We start from the raw sequence: 19,199 nt of genomic DNA, 5'->3' as shown, positions 1-19,199 counted from the left end.
TTGCCGTGCAGAAAATACACCTACTCGGAGACACCTTTGTATTTTTTTCTTTTTCTTTTGTTGTTAAAATACGATTTACCGTGTCAATCGTCGACACGCGGCGAGGTTAAGGGAAAGAGAGAGGTGCCGCCGAAGCTACGGACACGATACGTTGCACCGCAACACACTCGGATCTAGAGGAACGTTCGATTACGACCACCTCGGGGCGAGAGACGTGGACCGCTCGGGACGCTTAGCGGCCGCGGGCACGCCCAGTGGTCGTAAACGCACGGATGCAACACATTTCTACATTTATATGTAAAAACAATAAGTAGTAAGTGTTATGTACATACTGGCAGACTCACCTATCCTCTTGTGGTCTTTATAATCGGGCTCGGGTTCTAAGTACGGTTTTAGTTCGTCGTCCTCGTATCCCATGTTCATCCATTTGTCTTTCATTATAGTCTAGAAAGGTGGGGAAAGGGGAAAGAGAAACGCCGCGATTAAAAGCACCGCCGTGAATCATGTCGGTGGAACGGACCGCTGTACCAAACTTGTCTCGCCACGTACCTCTAAGCAGGCCCGTTTCGTCGGGTTGAGCACCAGAAACTTTTTCAGCAGACTCTCGCAGTCGGTGGACATGTAGAACGGGATTCGGTATTTTCCTCTCAACACCCTCTCCCTCAATTCCCTTAACGTCGAGCCGTCGAATGGTAACGAGCCCGACACCAGCGTGTACAATATCACTCCCAACGACCAGACGTCCACTTCCGGTCCGTCGTATTTTTTACCTGTCGAAAATGTAAGAGTTCGATGAGACAACGGTGTTCTCGTATCGGATACAATCGTCGAGGATGTCGGAATGCCTGGAAGAAACACGGTGAATCGGACGGTTACGAACGCGTACCCTGAAAGAGCTCGGGTGCCGCGTAAGGCGGTGATCCGCAGAAGGTGTCCAACTTGTTGCCCGGCGTGAACTCATTGCTGAAACCGAAGTCGGCGATCTTGATGTTCATCTCGCTGTCGAGCAACAGATTCTCCGCCTTCAAGTCCCTGTGGATGATCTTCTTTTGATGGCAGTATTGCACGGCAGAAACGATTTGCCTGAACTTCGCTCTGGCCTCCTTCTCCTTCATCCGACCGTGTAGAACCAAGTAGTCGAAAACCTCGCCGCCGCTGGCGTACTCCATCACCAGGTACAGCGTCTTCTCGGTCTCGATCACTTGGAAGAGCTTCACTATGTTCGGATGGTCGAGCATCTTCATTATCCTCACCTCTCGGAATAACTGTAAATCATTCCAACTCAGTTCTCCCTACCCCTGTTCGGTCTCTGTCGGTGTACTAAGCCGGGAAACGCTTACCTTCTGGAGGCTGTTCGGATTCAGTTGAGTCTTGTCTATGATTTTGATGGCCACTTCTTTACCGGTGGGCACGTGCTTGGCAAGCTTTACCTTGGCGAAGTTACCCTTGCCAATGGTTTTGAGTAATTTGTACTTGCCGATGTGGGGTTCCTCCGATGTCCGACTCCTCGACGAGAGCCGACCGACGTTACTCGACACTCCCACGCCATCCCCTGTCTGCAACGAACAGCAAATAGAAACTGTTAGAGACTGCGCCACTCGCGGAGACAGCGTACGCGCGAGAAAACTTTTCTGCGGCCGCGGCCGCGGCCGCTTTTCTTTCTTTTTTTCTAACTGAACCTCCCGTTCTTCGTTCCACGGTGGAATACAGTTCTCGTATCGTTCCCGCGAATCTACGCGACGCGATCGTTTAGCTGGTTGTTCGCACGGAAATCGGTAATAACACGACGCGCGTCGCTGGCGTTTATTTGTGAATCGCGAGACCACGCGCATTTCCAGGGACAGACGGATAGTCTTCAATAGAATTAATTGAACCTCGTTAATCCCGCGACGACGGCAGTCGCGAAACGAAAACTCAACGGTGATCGAACTTGTTGTTCCATCGGTGTTATAGCTTCGCGTCAACTGATATAAATTAAGATCTCGTATTTTCATATATTATTTTACTATGGTTCCCATGTCGAAGGTATCTCGAAATACGCGAATATATTCGTAGCGCGATCCCGATTCGCGAGTGCTCGTCGTCCGCGAGCGTACCGCGGAATTTCAACGATTCGGGAGACGACGGTGTCGCGACAGCCACTTTCGTAACTGCTTTCTACAACCGTCCGCCCGCTTTCGTTTCTGCACCGTTTCTCTGTCGCGGAGATGCGGGCGCGCATGCAAAAACCGAACCGAGTGATCACACATCAGATTTGAATTTTACCCGCGCGCGGACACGAATGACCATCTTGCGAGGGGTGGCAGGAGTATCTTTCCAGGCCGCCAGCTCGACCGATTCGCCGATCGATCTTTTCGATGCCCCGAAAGATGGGAAAGCGAACGCGTAAGTGGGACTAAGGGTCGTCGACGACGACGAGGAAGCGGCAGCGGCGGCGGCGACGGGCGGCGAAGGCGGAGGCGGCGGCGGAGGCGAAGACGACGGCGGTAAAAGCACGTATCCCACTTGGTATCGTGGCACGTGTGTCGGTCTGGAACGCTTTCGTCGCCCGAGTCACTCGTTTCCGCACGGAGAAACGTGAACGGCGGTCCCGGGGCTACGAGGATAACGTTCGGCCGCCTGCGTCAGCCGATTCGACGCGATCCCCTTTAAGCGTTTCGTCCTTATCGAGCATTCCCGTTCTCGCGGCGCGTCCCGAGTTTCACCGGAGCCCGATAACATGTCTATCTAACGCGTCGACGGTGGTTACGACCGCTGTGTGCAATGTAGCGCGAGCAACGTTCACCCAGAAAAGAAACGATCGCCTCGGTTCTCCGTCCGGAGGAACGATCGGTCGTCGTTCGCGACTTCGTTACGATCCGGCGAACGAGTTTCCGTGCCGTGAACGACGACGTTCAACCGATAGGTCGCGCGAGCCGAAAAGCTATCGCTATCCGTAACGGCGATTCGCTCTCTCTCTCACTCTCTCTCTCTCTCTTTCTCTCTCGGGAGAATAGCGATTCGAGGGGCGCGCGCGCGCGATTCGCAAGCAGTTCTACTATCTGCTATTTACACTCTTAACAGGCTCGCCCGAAGAGGTTTTCTTCGACCGCGCGTCACTGGACACTGTTCGTCGCGCGCTCGTATCCTTGGCTGGCCGCACGCCGGAAGCATCGGTTGTCGAACCTCGCGAGCAACTTTCACCGGAATTCGTATCCCCGACGAAACTGTGACGATTCATCGAAAGGGAGCGACTGCCACGGAATCGATCCGTCTCTCCCACGAAGCTCAGGCTTGACCTTTGAACTACCGTTGACCGGGGACCGTTCAACGAGACGATCCGGCACAGTGGCTGGAAGACGACGAGGGCTCGAGATGCTCGGACGAATCGATCGACGATTGAAACGGTGGCGGCTTCGGAGAGGCGTGCCGTGGGTGTACACGACGTCACTGACGACGGCAGCTCTTCATCCGTGGGCTCGGTCTATCCCGAGGAAAGCGAGGGCCGAGCGAGTGCCGAGAGGAGCGGAGCATCCTCTTCGTCTCGCTGGTCGGGCGGCGCGTCGACGTCGGACGGTACCGGACGCGGCGAGTCGCGTCTGCGAGCGAGTTCGAACGTCCGAGCAACACCACCGCGAGGGGTTGGTCGCCGTCGAAGTTGGCCGTCCGACGACGACCGTGTCCTCGGTGAGCCGCGAGTCACGCAGAACAGTCCACAGCCGAGGGATGCGAAACCGGAATCAATACGCGGCCCCACCACCCCTTGTGTCGGTGTTGCCGTAGCCGTAGCCGAAGCAGTCGCCGTCGCCGCCGCTGGAAACGTGGCAGCGAACCACCCTTGGAAGCCTGGCTCTTCCCGAACTCTCCCTGCCTTGCCAGCCTGCTTTCCTGCCTGCCTGCCTGCCAGCCTGCTTGCTCGCTTGCTTGCTCGCTCGCTCGCTCGCTTGCTTGCCTACCACCTTCCTAACGAGTTACCCCGACGACCGCGACGAGCAATTCGCACGCATGCGCCCCGCTGGCCTCTGCTCGAGTAACAGCCGCTTCTGCTACCATCACGCCGCGCATCCTCGCTACATTTTTGGCGTGTGCTGGCGCTCGCTACCAGAGGGCTGCCACGACGACGCGACGCCTTTCCCGCTTCCACTCGGTCCTCTGCCTACAGATTTCTATATATACCGTCAGTAACTTTCCCTCGAACCGCCCCTGCGCTCAGCGGATCCTCCGTTGGGTAGCCTAAAGCCAGGCGTCCGTTCGAGACTGTCGCCGGTTGATCTTAAGATTCCTCGCGAAAGGATAATACGCTCAGAACGACGACCAGATTGATGTCGGATGGTCACTTTCGGAATATTATCCGCTCGTGGAGTGCTTTCAGGAGCAACCGATAGCTTTACTCTCACACGGACATCCAGCTTTGTCGAGCCAAACCAGATCTCGTAGACGTACCGTCTCTCATCCGATTACTTCCGTCCTACACTTTGCTCCCCCGTATCCTCGTCGTTCGTTTCAGCCGCCAAAGCCGTGCCCACCTCCCGCTCGCGCCGTTCCTCCACTTGTTCGGGGGGAGACGCGCTAACCCCCTGCGCGCGCGATCGAAATCGAGTTTTCGCTCGCTCAGCTGATCGCATCGAACCGCCGCGACGGCCGCCCGCCGCCCAGGCGGCGCGTCTGCAGATGGTTGCTACGCGGCCGATCGAAACGGGTTACGCTCGTCGACGATTTCGCGACGCCTCGCTCTGGAATCTCCGTTTCGGCTGCGAGGCACGATCGCCGCGCTCCTCGCGCGATGAAATACGTATATCGGTAAGGTCGATGGATGCCGCGCGAGCCGGTCGATGGTACGAGGTCGTACTTTATCGCGCGATGCGCACCGTGAATCTTTCGACGGCGAATAATGCTCGGAAGACGGAAGGTCCCGTCGAGAGGAGCCGCCGAATGACACGCGAAACGGAAGGAGCCGCGCCGAGTTGCCGGGGAACAACGGGAGAACGGTCGGACGGGTTCGAAGTTCGGAGAAACTTTCGACCTATGCGACGACGTGGAGAGATATCGCGCGGAAAATGACTCGCCTACTCGAATTCCTGCCGAAAATCTTGCCGAGAGCCACGGGGAACGATCGTTCTCCGTTCGCCTCGCCTTTGTCCGCGGTTTAATCGCCTCCATCCGGGGACCGTGTGTGTTTTCGCTTAACACTAGAACTACCAGACGGGTCAAAATGACCCGTTTCGGGGTGCATCGTTTCGCGATTACCGGAATCGCAGAGGGTGCCTCTGCCTCTGCGCGGGAAATGGTCGAGTGAATTCGTTTATTCGTGGCCACATCACAAACAAGAGTCGGCTGGGATTACAACAGACGCGTTCTCGCGCCTTTCCCTAAGTAATTCAAAACGAGTCACTTTCACTGTTCGGTACTTCTAGTGTTAAAAACCCCACGACAGGGTTTACCTTGATTTTCTGGGCCTTCCGCACGATGTCTGACAATGGCTTTAGCGCACTGCGAACCGCATTGTTTTCCTGAGGTTGTTGTTGTTGTTGTTGTTGTTGTTGTTGTTGTTGTTGCGGTTGTAGTTGTTGTTGATGATGATGCTCCTTTTTGATATTAGGACGCGCTAACTGCTGCGCCCTGTTGTACGCTCGGAGCGGTATTATCGCTTCCTGTCCTCGCCTGGTATCCGAGGCTGTTCTCGATAGCTTAGCAGTGCCCTCCTTCACCGTGATCCCGGCGTTTCCCGTCGAGTTTCTCGTCGCGTCTCCTCGTTGCAACGGGGAATCCCTTATCGTTTCAATTTACCGTCATCAGATTTGCGTTTTCCCCTCCTCCCGACGCTCGTTCAGCGATTCGGTCGACGGGATGTAATACGTTATAAACGGGGGGGAACAAGAAAATAAAGAGAAAAAGCAAAAGAACAAAAGAAGAAGAGAAAACTAAAAGAAAGGAGGGCATACCCGACAACGTTCCGCCGCGATCGGTTGCGAGCAAAACGAACGAAGGTCTCGCGATGCGAGGAACGGAAAAGAACCGAACAAAACGAAATGAAAAGAGAATCGATAGGGAGGTTGCCCGGACACGCGAAGGAAAGAAAATTTACCCCTCGGCCTCGTCATCCGTCACGTTTCGAAGCAGGTCCTCGTGCTCCCTGTATCGAAGCTGTATTTCCGGCTCGAAATCGGAGCTGGCCTGCAACGGACGCTCTCTGGCCGCCAGCGTGCCCATTTCGATGGCCTTGACCTGCAGCTCCAATCTTTGGAGCATGTCAGTGCTCTCCTGCACCGCGGAATTGTCTTTCTGCCGTTGCTGCTCCTGCTGATTCAGGATCAAATCGAGGCTAATAGGCACGTCCGCCAACTCGTCGCTGGCCACCGCGATCGGTTGGACGATCTTCGAGTCCTTGAAGGCGTTCAGCTGGTCCTTCAGGCTGATCTGACGCATCGTTCTCGGCGGCACGATCGGGCTGGCCCCGATCGAGGCGCGAGTACTCGCGGTGCCGTCCGCGCGGCCCGATGGTCCACGAGGACTCTGCGAACTTTTCTTCTCGACGACTTTCAAGCCGCGGTCCCCTTCCACCAGCTCCCACTGCTTCAAATTGTCCAGCGGCGAGTGAGGAGCCACTAACCGGCCAGTCGACCTGGGACTGGACGTCTCCTTGGGCTGCCTCGGGCTCGGCGTCGGCGTCGTCTGTTGACGCTGACCGTTCGCCGTGCCCGCGTCGATCGTTCCCAACGCCTTCCGGCCGACTTGCGACCGAATCGAGCTTCTGCCCGGTTGCGTCCGTGAGAACGGGCTCTCCCGATTATTATCCATGACACGGCGGGGACACGGTTTCTAGGCGTTCCCTAGGGTTTAACCTCCTGACGTCGGTAAAATCGCCGGGAGGCTTCTCGGCGGGAAGGTTCGTCGGCTGCTGGATCTATGGGCTCGATCCTCTCTGTCTTTCTCTGTCTCTCTCTCTCTCTGTCTCTGTTCCCTCTATTTCTGTCGGAAAAACATGCGTCCTCGTTAAGGATCCCGCCGGCGACTCGTCGAACGCACGATCCTCGTCGACGGAGGGACGATTATCACACACTCAGAGCACATTCACATTTACCCGTTAGCCCGCGGACGGGACACGACTCAGGCGACCGATCTTCGTCGATACGGTCTGGCTCCCCCTTGGCGACAACAACATGGAAAGACGATCGATAAGCAAAAGAAAGCAGCGACGCGTACACACGATACGAAGGCACACAGTCGATGCTGGGCGAGAAGAGTGCGGTGCGAAGCTTCCTCTCGACGGGGCGGCGAGACGAAGGCCTCGCGGCCTCGCGCGACGATCGGCGCGCTCTCGACGTGCCTCGCGGACTCGGTCAAACCCGAAGGCGCGCCGTCGTCGTGGCGAGGTCGGCGCGCGAGCGGCTCGGCTCGCTCGTCTTTAACCGTTCAAGACCGCGGACGCGTTCGAGCAGGAACGAGTTCATCGTTCTACGAGCAACCACGAGAACCCACGAGAAAGCCGGAAAACGCGCGACGGACGGTGGTGCGGTCTCTCGTCCCTCGCATACGTTGAATCGGAGCACGATAAGCACGCGTGCGCGGCCGCGGGCGAGCTGGCACCACGCGTTATCGAGGCGTTGGTTCCCCGATCTCGAGCGACGGGACGGCCGGCTGGCTCCGATCGCGCGTTCGCTTCGCGGTTCAACGACGACGCGGTCCTGGGCCACCGGAACGAAACAGCTGTGCCGCTGTTGCGCGACGCGCGCGAGTCGAGGCGGGATCGGTCGTCGCCGAATCGCGGAGCACGGGAACGAGCGGCGAAAGCTCGAGCACGGACGGCCGGTTACGTGCAACTGGGTCCATTTCCCTCGAACCGATAAGCCCGCGGCCGGCCAACTTGACTTCGTCGGCTCGTTATCAGCGGTAGATGCAGATAAGCGATACCGTATACCTAACGCGACCCGATCACGAGCTCGCCCGGAAATCTCCGACGAACGAGGGAAAATTCTACGACGAGAAAATCTGCTCGATTCGCGCCGATCTTCGGACAGTTTTCCCAGACGGGCCAGGCGAAAGCCGAACGTCGAGGGAAACCGCGGTGCGGCCGGTTGGAAGCGGAATAAACGAGATTACGCGGTAATCCGTTACGTAAACAGCTCGGGACGCATGCTAAATCGTTCTTAATGGTTTTTAACGTGCTCGGTGGGCATCGCGGCTCGGCGAGATCGGCGGTCGATGGGACGCGCGCTGGGAATCGTAGAAACTCGGGGTGAATTCTTATGTTCGATCTGCTTGAAGATTCGTGGGAGCTTTCGGGCGTTCTTAGATGTTGTTACTGGCGATGGCTTTGCATTCGCGGGATTGATTGAAATTTGATTGAAATTTGATTGAAATTAATCGAAAGTTTTGCTATATTTGGATTACAGGAGTTATGTGAAATGCAATTGTATAGCGTTAAAGAGCAGTCTATTGTATATGTGTAGGCGTACGTTTGATTAAGTAGTCCTATCGCGACCCTTTCGAAACTACCCTTTCGCTTTAAGTAGATTTGTACATACATGTCATAGGTCATTATATATTTAAAATTGTGGATTTATTTTATAGATGTAATCCTCAATATATACTTGAGAATAAAAGATGTTTCAAGTAAAATATAAGAATCCAATCATTAGAAAATTTAACCCTTTACACTCGAAAGGTGTCTCTCAGTCACCACTTGATTTGATACAGCAAAATTATAATACGTGGAATATTGAAATAAAATATCTTTTCATCTTAATTCATACATGTTTTCTCATTAATTAGTTTCAAGGTCGTCTGTATCCTATCAGAAAGTGTTGCATATTTCTAGTGAAAAACTTTCGAGTGCAAAGGGTTAAGCGATCCTCCACTTTCCTCAGTTTCCAAAACTTCCGTTGCTTTATACGATCTTCATGAATAATTTACAGAACTGCTAACATTTCACTAACATTTCTTTAACACTTAGCCAACTGAATAGGGAGATCTCCCACTTCTCACTTAGCAACGTGTTACCTCTTATTCTGTTAACCTTTTCTTTTGTTTAGTAAGTCTCGAAGTCGGATTATTTGCAATTAATCAAATACGGTTCTTGTTTGTATAAAACAAAGTTTTTACCAAATCAATTGAATGATTTCAATTGAAGATAATGGAAGAGGTAGTTATAGTTCTTTTCAGGCGATTGCCTAAGTGTTAGTACTAACAACACATCGAAGTCAACAGGAATTTTTCTCAACAATAATTCTTCGACCACTAAATTTTGAAGCTATTCATATAACATTTCTTACTTAACACACTGCGGACCGGTAACGAGAAATCTCGTTCTTATATAACGACACTTAGCTGTGCAACTTCGCTGATTACCACAGTAGTGAAAGAATATAAAATTTAATTCGAATTGATTATCTAAAAATATATTACACAACAATATATCTGAGTTTTCGACTAAGAATTGCCATCACAATTCAGTTTTCTGAAAATCAGCCGGTCCGCAATGTGTTAAAACCACATTCTGTATCAATTAGCAAAGATTCATTCTCTCAGAGTGAATCATCCCCGATAAGACCAGCAGCATAAGGGTAGTTTCTCGTCTTGCAAAAGAAATAATGGCACAGTCAGACTCTGCGAGGCCGAGAACCCTGGAAACAGGTTATTTTCTACCAATCGATATAAAAATATCAGAAATACGAATTTCCCCGTGTTTTTACGATTCCGGCTCATAGTGCGTTGCCACGATGGGCAACGTGTCCAATCGCGGCGGTGAGTGCGCGTCGTCGAGTCGCTCCTCGGAACGCCACGTACTTGCTTCCTTCGAAAATCCGTTTCGGCGCTTACGGAAAACAATCTTTACGAGCGTGCCGTAATCGACGGTAGGATAAGATACGGAGTTATCGGGGTTTCTAAGCACGTCTCGCGTGTGTGCGTTCCCGTCTCCTCGCATTCCATTTTGTCGAGACCACGGAAAGAAAGCGCGACCGTTCCGGGCACGCGTGAAAAGTCATTCCCAGCCGAGCGTCGGCTCGAAATTCCTCGGCGGGGATGCGAGCGTCGCCGACCGTATGCGCGAATCGAACAGGTGTTCCCGAAGGACGAGCCCGGGAAAAACGAACCTCCGAAGGTAATCGATCGACGATCGAGCGATGGCGGGCTGGATCGAGCATTATGACATTTTGCCGAAAAACGGAGTTCCACGTACTGATATCTAATCAACTGCTTTTTAAATGTCCACTGACCTCAAACACGAACCAACAAATGAGATTAAAGTCGGATTGCAGCTGCAACGATCTTCGGAAGTAATATTTTGAAATTTACTGACTGGTTGAATCTTTCTTCTATAACAGAGTATAATATTTTCAAAGGAGAATAAAGATCTATTCTTCACATTATAAATACATGTGGAAGTATAGCAAAGGTGACGAATAAACGATCAGATTGTGTAAGATAATACAGTCTAAACGATCAATTCAAGGATCATTGGAAAAACATAAGTACCACAGCGATTATCCTTAGAAAGTAACAATGCTTCAACGAATTTCATCTGGATACCTTCCACGATCGAAGAGTCACACCGAAACGTCACCTATCTTCCGATCCAGCCCACTACACATCGTTTCCACGGAATCGGCTGAAAACGGAGAACGAAGAGAAGACCGAACGCGAGGAGGAGGCAAAGGACAAACAAGAACGCCGGCGGACGTGAATTACGTGTCAATTATGTAAACGGTTAATTCGCAGGTTCCCTTCCTACCGATTCCGCTCGTGTGCACCTTTGTCCTCTTCCCGGTAACTCGGGAGCGTCTGGGAAAAAACTCGAGCGGCGCGTTTCGGGATAGTTTCGCGATTCCAAAGTGTCTCAACGGAGAGCGCGCATACCGGTTCACGTTCGATTTCCACGTAGGAGCTAGGCTAGCTCCTTTCTTTCACAGTCGTTGCACTTTTGGAGCGGGCCGAGGCGGGACGTGGCACGCGAGACTCGTTCTCGAAAAAAAAAGAGAAAGAAAGAAAGAAGAACTCTGCTCGCAAGCGTGGACGAGTCTCGGCCGATGTCGGCGAGGCGCTACTGAAACGATTCGCGCGTCCTGCCGTCTGTCCGGTTCGGCCTTGCCGATCGCTAGGAAGCCGCATCCGGTCGGTCGGCACGGCGCGGTGCGCCGGGAACTGTGACCATGCCGTGACAAAGCAGCGCCGCCGGTCGACGATCGCAATCGCTGGACGTCCCGCGACGCGAACACTACTCGCGGCCGCGTATACCAACTGCGAGCGACTGGCGCGCGCGACCGGCGAAAGCCGCGTTCGTGACTCATCGACATCGGCATCGACATCGAGCATCGTGCAACTAGCCGGCAATGCCCTCCCTCGTTTCGCCTCGACTCGCCTCGCTCGCCACGCTTTGCAACGCCACGCCGCGCACAGTCTCGAGAGCCTATCGTAACGCGAGCTCAAAGTGCAAGTGCCGATAGCAGGTCCGTGCTCGATCCTCGCGGAGCCCGTGACGAGATTCAACCGGTTGCCGAAAATCGGAGATCGAAGCCGCGGGACCGGAAACGACGCGACGCGACGCGACGCGACGTTTCGGGGTGCGTTCGGGGTTGGTGGGCTTCGTTGAAATGCGGGTGTCGCGGACTGGTACGAGCGGATCGGGGTTGATTCAAGGAGTTGGAAATGTTGAATGATGTTAGAATCACAATGGCTATGGATTCGAGTGCATAGAATTGTAATCGGTTGAAACGGATCGAATCTCCGTGACAATGTGTACCGAACAGATGTGTTTATTTGTTGCTTTAGTTTGGAAAAAAACTCGTATATTGCAATTTTTTAAGCAAAGACAGAATGACGAACTAAGAATGAAGATGTTAGAATCGGCAATGGCTATGGATTCGAGTGCATAGAATTGTAATCGATTGAAACGGATCGAATCTCCGTGACAATGTTTATGGAAGTTCATATAGATCGTTGCGATTGTACCGAACAGATGTGTTTATTGCTTTAGTTTGATGAAAAGTTGGTATTCTATGGTGGAAAGAACTGATGATTTTCGTTCGACTTCGTTTTCGAGGAGATCGAGTTTAACACTAGAACTACCGAGCATTTAATACGATTAATATGCAATTTCTATAGAAATTGTAAAAATAGATTATTTTCAGTTTCTTCAAGCATTCATTATAGTACTCAAATGAAGCTATTTATTTTGAAAATCATTTCGAATATTCAATGCTTCGAAGATATCAATAATTGCTAAACAAAAGAATCGAAACCAGTCATTTTCACTGTTACGGTAGTTCTAGTGTTAAGGATCTACTTGGTACAGGTGCACTGGAACGAGTCTCGACTGAATGGGTATCACTGTGGACTGCCTTTGTTCGTGTTAATGATCGTTCATAATGTTTTTATACGGTTTTACAGAGATTGGATAACGAGAGTACGAGGCAGAAGAAAGTGCACGGTGTTACGGGGTTCTATTAACTTAGAAGTTGAAAGCGATGTTTACGAGTGCGGTTTTCCGATGAAATTCCGACATTTTCTAGAATGTTGTTTTGCAATGTTTATTCGACGAACGCTGAATCATTGTTTCTCTTAACTGTTCGATACTTGTTATTTCGTCAGTGCACACGGAGGTAATACGACTGCACAGATAAATATACGACGGTGATAGGTCCGGAGATCGTGGTGACCAAGCTATTTTACCATTGTCGATCCAACAATGGTGTGCAATGAATGACTACCCTATCGGGATGTCGGTGATTTGGATATTGCTCTTTGTAATACTAACGCGAGAATCGTATCCGCGTACTGCCGATTACTGTACGTAGTCGCATCGGTAGTTTGATGGAAACTAAGAGCTCCAATCGGCGAGTGAAGAAGTAAAGCAAGAGTAATAGAAAAAATGATAACACCGACGATGTTTACAAATACCGCAGTGGTTCTCGAGCACAAAGACAATCTACGGTATCCGTCGAGTTGAGCCTTGACGAATGATTCTGAGTCATTTCGAAGTTCGTGAGGAAAATAGAAACCATTTGCATTTTTCCTGCCACTAACTTTCATTCATATACCCCATTTCATCTATAAGATCATTATGAATAATCGTGTCTTTAAGTTATTCTTTAACCCTTAGCACTGCAGGTTGTTTCGTAATCTATCAGCAACTGAACTAATTTTTATATTCCTAGCGAAAATTACAAATACTATAACATTTCTTCGAACTTTTACTTTCCTTCTTAGCACAAATGGATGTGCGGAAAATCGAATAATTTTAGGGTAGTTTCTTTAAGATCCATTAAAATTTTAATATTATAACTGGTGCAATAGAGTTCAAAGGTTAAAGAAAATGTGATTCTGTTCATAGATCAAACTGATCCGTCTATAGTAAACCTAGCGTGAAAGTCGATTGCCTCAAAAACGGAGTCTCAAATGGAGAACTTTCACTCAATATTTTCGACTGATTTTCCGAACCAACCCCTAGCCAGTACCACAATTACATAACATCCCGCATGCTATCGTCTAAGCCATAGAAATCACCTTTCGACGGACGCCACGATCGAAACGTTCACGGTCCTCTAACTTTCTGCTGGTCCTCGCAAAGTACATGACCCGCACGCGATGGCGATCTGCTGACGGGACGCGCGTCACTAGCTTCTCCGTCGAAGGGGTGGACGATACGGCGGGCTCGCGCGATGCTGCATTTTCCTCGACACACCGGAGGAAAGCGCGCTGGATCGTTCGCGACGTGTTCCGAGCGTGCGAAACGAGGCTTCACCGGGAGTATTCGAATTGGCGCGGTGCACCGTAGGCCAGGTGCGTCGGGAGCGGACTGTGCGCCACGCGCCTAGAAAGTCTCTAACCTTCTGCGCGCGTTGTATCTCGGCGCACGAGATACACGCTTCGACGCCCACGTTTAACGCCGGATAAAAATGAAAGTCCGCGAAGCGAGCCGATCGGAGGGAACGCTTCGAAACGTCGATACCGCTCGGCCGCCGCGCGGACGGAGAACGTCGCACGAGTCAACTCGCGCACGACGCGACGCGACGCGTCACGCTGTTTTCGGCTGTCCTCGGAGTTTCCGCGTGCTCGAATTTTTGCGGTTCCCCGTCGACCTTGAACTCGATCCGAGAAACCGCGACTCGAGGGTGGAGAAGAGAACTCGTTCCGACCACGAATCGCCCGCGGCCCTCAAGGTCCGCACGTCGCGTCTCGAGAGAGCCGACGCGCGTTCCCAAGCTTTCCCCCTAGAACGGATTTTCCAGCCGTCCCGACGCGGCGACGGAGCGAGACCCGAACGAGTCCGCGGCCGTTACACCGGGGAGTCTCGCTACGCTAAAAATATTCGAAAGAAAGACTCGGAGAGTTTCCGTTTTTGGCGCGACTTATTCTCGATTACCTGGCTCGCCTCGCCGCTCGCCGTTCGGAAACTGGTTGGCGCGTCGCGCCACGAAACACGCTCGTAAATTACCAGCGGGACGGAGTCTAAAGATACTTCGATCTTCGTCGGCGTCCTTTCGACGGCCGATCCTTTTGTCGGAGGGAAACGATCGATCGCGCGTTCCCGATCGGGGATCGGTTCGAGTTCAACCTGCACCGATACGCGCGGTACCTCGCGGTTCGTGCACGCAGGTAATTACCGGGGTAACGATAACTATCCGACTTTCTTATCCGATCGGGATCTTCGGAACGCCGGGACGGGACCGGATCGCCGTGACCGAACCGATATTTCACGCGGCGGGCTTGAACAAACGTGCCGCGCGGCGGTATCGTCTTCGGGCGATGATAAAACGCCGCGCGAAAGAAAACAATTCCCCGAACGGCCCGGTGAAAACCGGGCTCCACCGCGCGTTTAAATTAGAGCCGAATCACGCGCGAAAATATTTGCATGCGCCGCGCTCGCTCGCGATGCACCGTCGCGGTCGCGCTCGCTCGTTCCAGGCACGCGCTACGCTCGTTCCGAGCTTTTGCTTTCGAGCCTGTCCCCCGTACTCTCTCGACTGGCTCGGGAAATTCTCTCGACGAACGATCGTTCCGTGGTTTCGATCGATCGACCGAAATGCAAATCAAAACGGCCGGCTCGCCGATACGCGAAGACATTAAACTGTTTCACGCGACGCGAAAGGCACGCCTGCAGCTTTCAGTCTATTCCCGAGCCGGCCGCTGGCTACACGAAGATCGTGGTAAGTAGAGCGTGCGGAGTACGCGCGTTGAAAATAAATAATCCCTTAGACCCGCGATTTATAGCTGAACGATCGACGGGACGCGTAGCGGGCTCCGCATCGGCAAAGTAGGTGACATTCTGCCAAAAAGTCGACTTTCTGCAATCGATATCTATTTGATGTGCTCTGGTTCTTCACCCTTTGCGGACGGGTGTCGATATTCTGTCGAGATTATGCTTTCGTGTTCGTAACACTAAGCTGCGGACAGACGATTCAACTCGAACAGCGAGAGTATATAGTTTTCTTATTCTCTTTTATTTAAGCATTCGATGTCTGATTTGACAGTCCGCGGATTTTCTATGCTTTAGAGAATCTTCGTCCGCAAAGGATTAACCCTTTGCACTCGAGGGGTCTCTCAGTCACCACATGATTCGATACAACAGAACTATGTAGTTGAATATTTAATATTTCAAATAGAAGTTTGCATTGCTACGTGAAATATTTAAATATCTCCGTTGCTTAATTTATCTATGAATTATCGCTAGATTAGTTTCAAACGATATGACCTATATCTCGTCAGGAAACGTTGAATATTTCCATTGAAAAACTTTCGAGTGCGAAGGGTCAAATGTCAATGAACCTTAGAAACGAAGAGATTACCATAATTCAGTAAACACTGCAGTTGTAATAAATATCAGAATTTAGACATTTCAATACACATTTCTCAAATTACCGATGACAGGAAACTTTCCATAGATAAACATCTATTTTCCCGATCAGCCCTCTATAGGACGGTATTCACCTACGGCGAACAGTCCAAGAATGGGTTGCATGTTCAGAGACGCGAACAAATTTCGATTTCGAGCGGCTGTTGTCGTGTCGGATTACAACCGTGACGCGACTCGATTAACGCGGCCTCCGCCTCGATCGTCCGGAAAAATGTGCGCCAGCTTGACGCGAGCGGGCACGCTCGAAAAGATGAGCGCTCACGCGACTCCGTCTCGTTTGGACAAGGATTAGAGCGAAAGCTGTTCGCGGCTGCCGTAGGCCGCGGCAATTCGCAATCAGACATCTTTGGGAATTAAAAGATCGGCGGGCGCCAGCATGTTTGCCGAGCTTTTTCCCGTAAAACGGCGCGGCGTGGCGACAAGTGCAGCGAGATAACGGCTGGCATCGATTCCCGGTGCACTCGCGTAAGCCATCGAATTTCCGTTTCGTAACCGAATGACTCGCGTGTCACGCGTGACGCCTTAGTTAGCAACGTTGGTTCCCCGTTTCGCTCGGCGAGTCTCGTCCCCGCTCGTCTTCGACGGGGAGGCACGTCGACGGCGGAAGCGACCGGGAACAAAGGCGAAGAGGTTCTCGATGTTCACTGGAGTGCGAGCGTTCGGTTGAAAATCGCGTTCAATACGGGACCGTTCGGCCGGGGGAGTCGGCGTTCGAGCCAGTTGCGGCTGTTGGATGAAAACGGCCTTGATCAAGCTCCCATCCAGCGTTCGTGCGAGCGTTGCTCGCGACAACATGGACGGCCCCCTCCGATGCCCGTCGCGGAAGTGAATCGTTTAAAGCGGATTCGAGAGCCGCCGCCGCCGCCGCGAACCGGTGTCGGCGAACAATATTTTCCATTACAACCGGCGAGCTTTCGGCCCTGGCGGCCGTCCGCTGCGGCGAGGCGCAAAAGCGGGGAAAAAACTACCTATTGGTCGCGCGGAAGCTTCGCGTTCGCGCAATCTTCCCGCTCCGTTCTCGATAAGGCAATCTCTATCCCACCGTATCTGCCGCGACAAACACAGCTCCGCGTTGCACGCATCAATATTTATAGAATCGCCTGGGCACGACGCAACGGCGACTAATTTCCCCGACAACACGGTTCTTTTCCTTCTTTCTCGTTGTCGCCGCGACGAGTGCCTCCGAACGTCTGTCCGTCCCACGGCGAACGATAACAACGCCTTACGCGAGAGGCTTCGGACTGTCCCACGGTGGTCCCAAATCGTCAAAACCGGCCCGGAACCTCGAAAATGAGCTTCCCGCCGGCGACAAGTTTATTTTTGAGTTGGGTACCTCAAAGTATATCTATGAGGATGTTCAGGGGTAGAGATTTCGCTGCGAAGTTTCCGGGCTTGGAGAATCGCTATTATTAGTCACGCAGTTGTCCTGTGGTTAAGCGCGATTTCATAGAACGAAGAGCAAGGAATATTACCAGTCATTCTTGAACATTAAATTTAGATTCGTAATTCGTGCGCGAGACTTGCAACATATGAAGCTAAACTATGCATCGTGTGCTTCGACGATAGAACAATAGGAGACTATACACTGGTCTCTTGTTATGCAAGTAATTAAGTCATTCGTTCGCAACTCGCTACTCCAAATATGAAAATTTCGTCTCGACAAAACGTCAACATTCCGTCACGAAGAGTTAATGTTACCGACTATTTTTTTATGTACACCCGCCGTGTCGGATTCGCCGCTTTGTTGCTGAAAATTTCAAGTTCAGATTCGCAATCAGCGACCCGGATCGTCCCCGAGCACGGACTCTTACTTTCATCGAAGTATATTTCGAGGTTTGGGCCATTTGGGACCATCGCGTGTCCGGGCGCCGATAAGGCGATCGAAGAGCGAGTAAATAATTCTACGTCACGCTGTTTACCGTCGAAAGCTGTGGCACGAGGTCTGTGTTTCTTGGACAAGCGTGGGAGTGGCCAGTGACGTACCCGCGATACGCGACGATCGGACGGAACGATGGAAACGTCCCGTTCGACGGTCAATTTCCAGGCTAACAGAGGGAAAGGACTTCCGCTGGAAGCGAGGGTGTCGCACTCATCGCTCGAGTCCCGACTTGCAGAAGAATTGCATCGCGCGTCGTTGCGAAACGCTCGCCGCCTAGATCGCAGCGCAGCGTTAATCGCGCGCTTTAGCAAACAAATTCGTTTCGTTCCGCTGGCTCGATGACGCGATAGAATCGTGCGGCGAGTTCACGATCTATCAAGGTTACGTGTCGTAACTTTCGCTATCTCGGCTTCCACGACAGCGTTTCTGCGGCAGGCTCGCGCGAAAATGTCGGCGCTGTTCGCCGGATCGGCGGCGCGCGCTGGTTTCCTCGAAATCGTTTTCTAGGTCCGCTAATCGCCGGGAACGCGAAACGGTCGGGCGGATGGCTGTCGCGAGGGCGCATTCTTGCGCGGTGAAAGGATGTCGGGGTTTGTCCGCTTTAGTCTGGACGGCGAACGGCGCGGTCTCGCCGGTGCGGAGCGGCGAGAGCGCGCACCGGCGAGCCGACAAGTGGAGGAACGTAATCGCCGGCGATAGATCGGATGGCTGGCGTGTTCATTGTTGTTCGGAGAAACAGCGTAACGGCTGAACGAGCCCGAGTTCCACGCGAAAAGAAAGACGGAACACGCGCAACCGTCGTGCGTCCCGCGTGAAGCGATCGAAGTCGTGGGACGAGCTCTCGCGGCCACCAGACGACGAACGCATCGCTGAGCCGACAATGCGCGAGAACCCATTGTTCCGCCGCGGAGGAAGTAATTATCGCGGCGGAGGTCGAAGACGCGCGCGACGAAACGGTGAGACCTCGAGGAGACGACCGAGACGGCTCGGGCCTCGCGTCGCGAATAATCGAACGCAGATCCGTCGCGACGGCAATCGTGTCGTTAACTGGCCGGCCGATTCGCCGAAACGACGGATCGCCGTTCGCATTCACGCTCGCCTTTCGGTCTCGTCGACCCGCATCGCTCCGTTCGCACCCGAAATTGGCCAAAAATCGGGCGGACGTCGCGCGGTGCGGTATCCGCACGATCTAGGCGGCTAAAGGCTATTGTTCAGAGTTTTATCTAAGTTGTAAAACTGTTGTTGTTTGAGATAATTGAATATAGGGGAACAATGTCCTGATGAGTCATCCTTGATGCACCGTGGAAAGTGCTGAACTTTCGCGAAAGTCGGTCAGTTTTTATTCGTTTTACGGTTGGATTCAATGGTTTTCAAGTGTGTACTCTTTAACAGTTCATTGCCTTTTTACCATGAATCTGTACGTGAATATCCGTACGTAGATGTAACTAGCACACCATCGACGTTTCCTTCCTACGTATTACACATCGT

At 52.2% G+C, this 19,199-nt stretch overlaps 1 protein-coding gene across 13 annotated transcripts in view; it reads right to left on the bottom strand.

The window, feature by feature from the left end:
• LOC116433157 (serine/threonine-protein kinase MARK2) overlaps positions 1 to 19,199 on the bottom strand; it is a 52,929-nt gene that overhangs the window by 21,515 nt on the left and 12,215 nt on the right. For 7 of the 13 annotated variants that reach the window (XM_076364988.1, XM_076364993.1, XM_076364995.1 and 4 more), the window contains exons 2-7: positions 6,065 to 6,948; positions 5,421 to 5,748; positions 1,341 to 1,556; positions 887 to 1,265; positions 550 to 770; positions 333 to 444 (exon numbers count right to left, since the gene is read on the bottom strand). In XM_076364988.1, coding sequence (XP_076221103.1) covers positions 333 to 444; positions 550 to 770; positions 887 to 1,265; positions 1,341 to 1,556; positions 5,421 to 5,748; positions 6,065 to 6,777 — 1,969 coding nt within the window. In that variant the 5' untranslated portion in view covers positions 6,778 to 6,948. Of the gene's footprint in view, positions 1 to 332; positions 445 to 549; positions 771 to 886; positions 1,266 to 1,340; positions 1,557 to 5,420; positions 5,749 to 6,064; positions 6,949 to 7,060; positions 7,090 to 19,199 lie in introns of those variants that run through there. The other 6 variants (XM_076365000.1, XM_076364998.1, XM_076364999.1 and 3 more) reach the window with 3 other exon arrangements.

The sequence above is a fragment of the Nomia melanderi genome, chromosome 2, assembly GCF_051020985.1.
Source record: "Nomia melanderi isolate GNS246 chromosome 2, iyNomMela1, whole genome shotgun sequence".
Classification (NCBI taxonomy): Eukaryota; Metazoa; Arthropoda; class Insecta; order Hymenoptera; family Halictidae; genus Nomia; species Nomia melanderi.
Note: the sequence above shows the minus strand (reverse complement) of the source record. Positions and strands in the feature narration are given on the sequence as shown.